The 8,957-nt window shown below is 57.1% G+C and overlaps 1 protein-coding gene across 1 annotated transcript; it reads left to right on the top strand.

Annotated features, from left to right (window-relative positions):
* Positions 1–3,018: 3,018 nt before the first annotated feature.
* On the top strand, positions 3,019–8,525 carry LOC113982218 (cytochrome P450 26B1; the record flags this gene model as incomplete). The annotated part of the gene is made up of 4 exons (XM_039389636.1): positions 3,019–3,294; positions 4,293–4,448; positions 5,702–5,983; positions 8,011–8,525. Coding segments are annotated over 4 exons (1,107 nt in total), but the record flags the coding sequence as incomplete, so codon positions are not given.
* Between the last annotated feature and the right edge of the window lie 432 nt (positions 8,526–8,957).

The following is an 8,957-nucleotide window of genomic DNA, read 5'->3' as shown; positions in this document are numbered from 1 at the left end:
TCGGAAGGTTCCAGCCAGGCTCGCTGGGTGGTGGTGTCTCCCTCAGAGCAGGGTGTGCAGCGCGAATAAATACCCTTGGACAGACCAAATCCCCAGATTTGGCTCTTTTGGGAGGTATCACAGCGTGAAAAAAAACCGGGGGCTCCTTCCAACATCCCCAAAAAGTCCTGGCTACCGCCCTGGCACTGCTGCGAGTCCCCGTGGCCGAGCGGCCGCCGCGGCCGCATCTCGGTGTTAACAAAGCTGAGCATCCCCTCAGAGATGATTTTGCCTCTTGGCAGCGCTGGAACGACTCTTTATTTTTTTTTGCCTCGGTTCCCCTTGGCTCTGCCCGGTTTCTCTCCCGCGAGCAGCCGAGGAGGAGCTCGGCTCGGCCTCACTAGAGGGCGCAGGAATTGTAGGCTTGGGAAAAACGCGCGCGCGGCGGGGAGGTTCGTCGGGGAAAGAAAAAAAGTTGGCCGCCTCTTCCTCCTTTTTAATCAACTGGAAAGATGCAGGGTTGAACTGGAGGTGACTGGAAGGGGATCCAGACTTGTGTCTGGCCGGGGAAGGATCTGCTGACATGTGGGATTAGGCGGCGTGGAGCGCGGCGGCGGCGAGCGGACGGGACGTCGAGCGTGGCCGGGAGCTTCGGGCTCGGGCAGACGTGGGGTGCAGCCAGCTGGAGGAGCCTCGTGGCAGAAGGAGAGCTGGGAAAAGAGCGAGAAAAGGGAAAAAAAAAAAATCCGCCTCAGCCTCCCAGCGTTGAGTGCTCCCCCTTTTTCGGGCTGGGCAGGTGTTGTGTTGGCCTCGGTCGGGGCCCGGTCTTCTCTTCCAGGCTGTGTCCTCGCTGCACATCCGTCCCTGGGGCAGACTCTCTCCTCTTCTGAGGGTCTGGAGGGTGTGAATCCATCCCTGGGATTGTTCTCTATGCCACAGCAGCAGTTTGGTAGCCTGGGACCAGAGACTTGTCCTTTTTTTCAGGGTGCAGGGGTTCCCCAAACACTGTGGCAGTGCCAGGAAGGACGAGGTCAGGAACCCCAAGGGCCACCTCCAGCAGGATGGTGGCTCCACTGCAGCCTTGGCACTGCCAAAGCAGAGACTGCCCTCTCATCAGCTGGGGAAACGGAGTCCCGGGAAGCATTTGGGGAGCGTGGGGCGATTCACTGGGAGCCTCTGTCCTTGTCCCAACTCCTCAGCAGGGATACAGGGCAATGCCAGCCAGATGGGGCAATACCCACGTCCTTTCACCAGCCCCTCTGAGCAGCTCTGTCCCAGCTCTCCCGCTGCACCAAAGCCCGGCGTCCCGCTCGGGTCCTCCAGGATCCATCCCTTTCCCGGCTCCCTCCACACCTTCCCCCCCACCTCCAACAACGGAGCGGGCTCAGCTTTAGCACCTCCGGCTTTCCTTTCCCGAGCGGCTGCTTTTCCAGCGCCTCAGCCCGAGCACCGCTTGCCCTTTCCAGGCTTTAAAAATAGCTGGAGGAGCGCGGGGAGGCGGCGGCGGCCGCCCCGTCTCGCGGCCCCGCCGTGCTCTCGCCGCCCCGCTGTTCATTCACTCGGTTCATTCATCCCCGCTCCGTTTCATTCATGCCTTGGCTCGCCGTGGCCATCCGGGCACGGCATCTGTCTGCGGCCTCTCGGGCTCCGGGAGTTTTTTTTTCCTCCCCCCACCGCCCCCGTTGTTGGCCGGGATTTTTCCGCGGGGAGCTTTTCCTCGGGGCTCAGCCCGAGCCCCGGAGCGCCGTGAAGCGGCTCTTGTGGAGCCTCCGGCGCGGGGCTGCGAGGGGGGACGGGGCTGTTATTTCACCAAACAAACTCCCGGCGAACCGCCCGTGCATTAGCAATGAGGGGTCGCAGCCAGGAAAATATTACCTTTCCCTTTGAGTGCTGACTGTGGAGGAAATTCTCACATTTACAGCTCCGGCGAGTCCGACGCTCATGGAAAAGAGGGGGCGGCTTTGATTTCGCTCCCCTCGTCGGGTTGATAACTTTGCAGCCCCCCCCCCTCGCCTTGAGCTTCCCCCCCCCCCCCCTCCCTGCTCTCCGGGGGGACCCGGCCACCCCGCTGGAAGCTCCCTCCTGGAATCCTGCTTTAATTTGATTTTCCCGGAGGCCTGGCATGCGGCGCTGCGTGTGCGTCCTGCCCCGTGTGTGTGTGTCTGTGTGTCAAGTGTGTGTGTGTGAGTGTGTAGGTTAACGAAAAACAAACAAACAGCACTTTTTTTCCCTCCGGTGCTCTCCGGGAGGGATGCGGCGGGAATGCCGATGAAAGCGCGTGCTGTGGGAAGGGACATTCCTGGCATTGCTGAGCTCCTCGTGCAACGCGTGGGCCCGGGCCCAAATTGGAGGAATTGGAGGAAGGAGCCGTGAGCGTCGGGGACCTGGGGAGGCCCGTTGCTGCTCAGTGTTTACTCGCAGAGCTTAAATTAATGCTGTCTGCTGACATCAGGGGTTCTTTTTTTTTTTTTCCCCCGGATTCCCAAGGAAACCGAGGCCGGGTGCGAGCGCAGCCTCTGCGTACGTGCGTGTCCCTCCTCGCCGCCTGAGCCCCGGGGCTGAGTTCAGCCAGATTCCACAGGGATCCCAAAAGCTGCGGGATAATTAGTTTACTTAATTTTGCATCCGTTTAGAAGGCGGTCGATGGGCGGGAGGAATCAATGGGGAGAGAAAAGCCTGTGTTTGTCAGACAGGAGAATCCCCAGGGGAGAGATGTTTTAGTAGCACCCGAATCATGGGATGGATATCACTGGGATCTGGGAGACGTGGAGCTGTGGGAAAAACCAGCTCTATCCATCCACTTTTCCCTCCCCTCTCTGGTTTGCTCCGTTGTTGCCCAACGTTTGTGGTGGCTCTGGTGAGGATCTCTGGAGGATCTGGCAGCTGATGTTTCTCCATCGGCTCTATTTTTTGACAGACTTTTTTTTGGGAATTGATGATCCTGGGTGATGAGTTCTGGCTGATGACAAGCACAGGACGTTTTTTGGGGTGCCCCGGGTCGCTGTAAAAAAAACCCTCTCCTCGCTCCCTTTTCCGTAGGTTTTCTCCAAAATCTTCAGCCACGAGGCGCTGGAGAGTTACCTCCCCAAGATCCAGCTGGTGATCAAGGACACCCTCCGTGCCTGGAGCAGCAACCCCGAGCCCATCAACGTGTACCACGAGGCGCAGAAGCTGACGTTCCGCATGGCCATCCGCGTCCTGCTGGGCTTCCGCATCCCCGACGAGGAGCTCGGCCGCCTCTTCGAGGTCTACCAGCAGTTCGTGGAGAACGTCTTCTCCCTGCCCGTGGACCTGCCCTTCAGTGGCTACAGGAGGGTGAGAGATCGGGGATGGGTCCCCCACCAATCTGGGGTTAAGGGGGTGGTGGTTGATCCGCCCCTCTCCGGGTTCTCCTCGCCCTCCGACCTCTAGGGATGAGTCCGTTTTGGGGTTTGGTGGAGAAGCGAGAAAAAGATCCGTCCATTGAGTGGTTTGTTGCAGAATACAATCAGGACTCGCCCAAATTGAATTTTTATTCATTTTTTATTTTATTCGAGTGTATTTTTATCTCGCTCGGCGATTTTCCCGCATTTTTGTAGTTTGTGGGACCCTTCTCCTTTTAATTCCCACCCTGTCCCTGCAGCTCAGCAGACCTTCTAATTCCGAGAACCACTCTAGTTTTTTGATGGATGATGCAGAATGAAGACATACCAAAAATCACAGACCAAAAAAAAAAAAACAAAAAAACCAAAAAACCAAAACCTTTTTAATTTTTTTTTTCACGGGGAATTTTGGCAACAGAAATTCCGGGGAGGTTCAAATTTATTTCTGTGATATCACTGCAATTTTTTTTTTTCCGCTGATATTTGACCACGTGGATGAGCCCAAGCACTTGCAAGCCCTGAAGCACTTGCAGGAGCAGGTTAACCCAGTGCAGCTGCACTCCCATAGGAATTGCTTTACTGGGACCAGGTGATAAAACTGCTTGGGAAGACCATTATGCTCCTGGGGAAGAGGACCCTTTGGGATGAATTGGCTTTCCTTTGAGAGGCAATTTTCCCAGGGGCTGCCACGCATCCCAGGGCGAGCCAGGGGCCTGTGAACTGGTGCAGCACTGGGGCTCCCACAGCAGACCTGTCATTTACACCTAGGTGCTGATTACTCCTGCCTGTAATCTCAGCTCCTCGGGCTTTACTCCTCCTGCCCAGGGAACCACCTCAGCGTCTTTATGCTCCTCTTTGAGCGTCTGCAATCGCACTTTTATTACTCAGCCACGTTGTCCTGGGGATGGTGCTGGTGGTGCTGGCGTGGGCTGATGGTTTCCTGCTCCACAGGGAATCCGGGCACGGGAGACGCTGCAGAAGGGGCTGGAAAAAGCCATCCAGGAGAAACTGCAGAACACGCAGGGCAAGGACTACGCCGATGCCTTGGACATCCTGATAGAGAGCGGGAAAGAGCACGGGAAGGAGTTGACCATGCAGGAGCTGAAGGTAAAGATCTCCCCGTGGACACCTTGCTGTGCTCGGGGGCTCCCCCAAGAGCAAGGCTGAGCTGCTCCAGGGAGGAATTTTTGGGGCAGGCCTGGGATGGTCAGGGGATCACGATGTGTCGGTGGAGCTGCAGGTGAATCCTGGTCTGGTGGATTATGGTGCCGACAAACCCAGTTGTTCCATTTGCAGGTTGTGCTCAGCCCTTTCTAGAAAGCATTTCGTAGAATTGTGGGATCATGAAGGTTGGAAAAGACTTCTGAGGTCATCGAGTCCAACCTGTGACCCAACACCCCCATCCCCACCAAACCAATATCATGAGATGGTTTGGGTTTTGAACACTTCCAGGGTTGGTGACTCCACCACTGCCCTGGGCAGCCTTTTCCAGTGCTTGGCCACTCTTCTCTTCCAGTGAAGAAATTTTTCCTGATGTCCAACCTGAACCTCTCCTGGCACAACTGAAACTTTCAGCCCTGACCAGCTTCACCCCTTGCCCCCATTCCCTTCCACGGTGCCTCCTTTGCAGGGCACGTGAGCCCTCAGCAGGTTGTTCCCTGCAGCAGGGTCAGGGCATAAATTGTCCATGATGTGCTGTCAAGATCCATCCTCAGGGCTTTTTCTCCATTCTGTCTGCTCCTCAGCATCCTCTGAGGCTTTCTGGGAAGCTTCCCATGGTGGTTTTCCCAGCCCTGACCCTGCCCAAGGAGTGATCTTGCAGTTAGACATGAGCAAGCTGTGGCTGCTCCTGGATCCCTGGAAGTGTCCAAGGCCAGGCTGGACAGGTCTTGGAGCAACCTGGGCTAGTGGAAGGTGTCCCTGCCCACGACAGGGGGTGGGACTGGATGATCTTTGAGGTCCTTTCTGATCCAAACCATTCCATGATTCTGTGACTGTGACTGATTGTACCCTCATGAGGTAACTTGGCCCCCTTGGACCTTAAATCCTTGGTTGAGCGGCTGTTTTTTGGGAGATGTTGTGGCTGCCCCATTGCTGGAAGTGTCCAAGGCCGGGTTGGACAGGGCTTGGAGCAACCTGGGCTAGTGGAAGATGTCCCTACCCGTGGCAGGGGCATGGAAAGAGATGATCTTTAAGGTCCTTCCTACCCAAACCATCTATGGTTCAATGCCCAGGCTGGAGAGCTGTTGAGTATTAAGATGCCCTGTGGCAGCCTCTGTGCCTGACCCTTGACATTCCATGGACGCTGCCCTACCTGTCCACGCCCTGGCTCTCACCCTGGCTCTTCCCTTGTCTCCCAGGATGGCACCCTGGAGCTGATCTTCGCCGCCTACGCCACCACGGCCAGCGCCAGCACCTCCCTCATCATGCAGCTCCTCAAACACCCCCGAGTGCTGGAGAAGCTGCGGGAGGAGCTCAGGAGCAAAGGGATCCTCCACAACGGCTGCATCTGCGAGGGCTCCCTGCGGCTCGACAACATCAGCAGCCTCCACTACCTGGACTGTGTCATCAAGGAGGTGCTTCGGCTCTTCACCCCCATCTCCGGCGGGTACCGGACGGTGCTGCAGACCTTCGAGCTGGATGTGAGTGCTGAGGGACACGAGGGGCAGGGACTGAGCTCTGCTCTGGGGACCAGGGACAGCACCCAGGGAAGGGCTGGAGCTGTGCCAGGGCAGGCTCGGGTTGGATCTCAGGCAAAGGTTCTTCCCCCAGAGGCTGGTTGGGCACTGCCCAGGCTCCCCAGGGCAGTGGGCACAGCCCCAAGGCTGCCAGAGCTCCAGGAGGGTTTGGCTGATCCTCTGGGGCACAGGGGGGACTCCTGGGGCTGGGCCTGTGCAGGGCTGAGGGTTGGACTGGATGGTCCTTGGGGGTCCCTTCCAGCTCAGGATGTTCTGGGATCTGTGAAATCCTGGCTGGGCTGAGCTGGGAGGAAGGAGACGCCTCCACTCGTGTGTTCATGGTCCTTTTATTTGTAGAGGAGTAGTGAGGTACTGACCAGCAAAACAGGTTGGAAAATCAGCTTAGCCAGGATGGTGGAGACATTCCTGACCAGGACAAGGCAGGGCTGGGATTGTCCTCCTCTTACATGTGCTCTTTGAGCTGTGCAGGACACGTTTGGCTGATCCTCTGGGGCACAGGGGGGGACTCTTGGGGCTGGGCCTGTGCAGGGCTGAGGGTTGGACTGGCTGATCCTTGTGGGTCCCTTCCAGCTCAGTACATTCTGGGATTCTGGGATCCCTCTGGAGTGCAGCTGCACCGTGAGCTCCCCAAACCAACCTTTCACTTGTTGGAAATCTTACTTGAGCCTGGCTTAGATGAGACCTCAGAGAGGTTAAATTAGGCCCTGCTAGTGATGGGAGATGGATTTGCCCTGGATTCCTCAGGAATCTGGCTCATGGCAGGGAAGGAGGGGACGGGTGTGAGGCTTCAAAGCTCGACCCATGACAAGTGTTTGACGCCAAAATCCCAGCTGGGGTGTGACAAGGGAAAGGTTTACTGCAAAGGGCATCTCCAGGCTGCTGGATGACAGGGGGATTACTCACCACCGTGGCTGGAATTTCCTACCAGCAAAACAAAACCTTCAGGCCGGGCTCGTCGCTGTAAATCCTCCTAAGGCAGCGATTTGAGTCAGAAACCCTTCAAAGTGCTCAGGGGATGATAAATCCGCCCCGGTTCTCATCGCCCAGGCCCTGACATGAGTGTTGGGTGTGTGGGGCTGACAGGCAGCGGGGTGTGGGATGCTCTGGGGTGCTCTGGGAGGGCTGGTTGGCACGTGGGGCACGGCGTGGATGTGGGAGAAGCTACTTCCCTCTGCTTGGGGGCTCCTGGTAGGAGACTCCTGCCAGTGACCACAAAGCAATAAATAGCAGTAGATCATACCGTGGGTCCCTGGGATAGAGGGAGGAGTAAATCCAGGATTCCCATCCCATCTCCAAGCCCTTTGTGCTGCGCTCTCTGGTTTTCCTTTAAATCTGCGCCAAGTTGGAGTAACAAACCCAAAGGAATGGGAATAAGTAGGGAAAACTGTGAGGGTGGTGAGGCCCTGGAACAGGTTCCCAATGTCCAACCTGAACCTCCCCTGGCACAACTGAAGCTTTCAGCCCTGACCAGCTTCACTCCTTGCCCCCATCCCCTTCCACGGCTCCTCCTTTGCAGGGCACGTGAGCCCTCAGCAGGTTGTTCCCTGCAGCAGGGTGAGGGCATAAATTGTCCATCATGTGCTGTCAGGAGCCATTCCCAGGGCTTTTTCTCCTGCCTTTCTGCTCCTCAGCATCCTCCGAGGCTTTGTGGGAAGCTTCCCATGGTGGTTGTCCAAAGCCAAGGAGTGATCTTGCAGTTAGACATGAGCAAGCTGTGGCTGCCCCTGGATCCCTGGAAGTGTCCAGGGCCAGGTTGGAGCAACCTGGGCTAGTGGAAGGTGTCCCTGCCCACAGCAGGGAGTGGAACTGGATGATCTTTAAGGTCCCTTCCAACCCAAACCATTCCATGATTCTACGACCGATTGTACGAACACAAAGCGCCTTTATCTTGTCCTTCTGCTCCCTCTCTGCTGACGGTAGAGTTTGACCCACTCTGCTTTTCTCTCCCCCCCTTTCCCGCCTCTCCACAGGGTTTCCAGATCCCCAAAGGCTGGAGTGTGATGTACAGCATCCGGGACACCCACGACACCGCCCCGGTCTTCAAGGACGTGGACGTGTTCGACCCCGAGCGCTTCGAGCAGGGCCGGAGCGAAGACAAGGACGGCAGGTTCCACTACCTCCCCTTCGGAGGAGGAGTACGGACCTGTCTGGGGAAGCACCTGGCCAAGCTTTTCCTCAAGGCCCTGGCCATCGAGCTGGCCAGCACCAGCCGCTTCGAGCTCGCCACCAGGACTTTCCCCAAAATCACCCTGGTGCCCGTGGTCCACCCGGTTGACGGACTCAAGGTCAAGTTCTTCGGACTGGATTCCAACCAGAACGAGATCCTGGCGGGGACAGACGCCATGCTGGGGGCCACCGTGTAACGCCCACGCCGCGGCGGCGCCAGGGACGGAGGGGCGGGGTGGGGGCGAGGGATGGACAGGAGGGGAGGAGAGAAAGGGCTGAGGAGCTTCTCCACCACGCAGAGCCTCCGGATCTCGGGACTTTTCCCCCCCCCTCTCCCCCGGGTGAAGCTGCCGAAAACCTTCTGCTCTTCCCGCGGAAGGGGCGCAGAGAAGGTGTCTTGTCGGGGGATGTCGTGGCGCGCCTCGTTTCGTCCGGAAAGGAGGGAGACCCGCGGAAAAACCCGAGTCGAGCTGGGATGTCTGACCGTACACAGTATCTAAATATTATAAATATATATATATAAATATCTATAAAACACTTCTGCTGCGAGGAGGAGCGCTGGCAAAGGCCCGACTGCGGGGAAGGCTTTGGAAATCGGCCGAGGGTCGGAGGTCTGGTGTCCCGGGGCGGCTCCCGGCTGACCTCTGATCTTCCTTTTAACAGTGTTAAATTAGCTGGTGATAACAGTGTTTCTTTGGTTTGTTTTTTTTTTTTTGAGGTTTTTTTTGTCCCTTTGTTTGGTTGTGTTGTT

Source organism: Pipra filicauda, unplaced genomic scaffold (assembly GCF_003945595.2).
Source record: "Pipra filicauda isolate LSUMZ 115617 unplaced genomic scaffold, ASM394559v2 scaffold750_size123803_pilon, whole genome shotgun sequence".
Classification (NCBI taxonomy): Eukaryota; Metazoa; Chordata; class Aves; order Passeriformes; family Pipridae; genus Pipra; species Pipra filicauda.
Note: the sequence above shows the minus strand (reverse complement) of the source record. Positions and strands in the feature narration are given on the sequence as shown.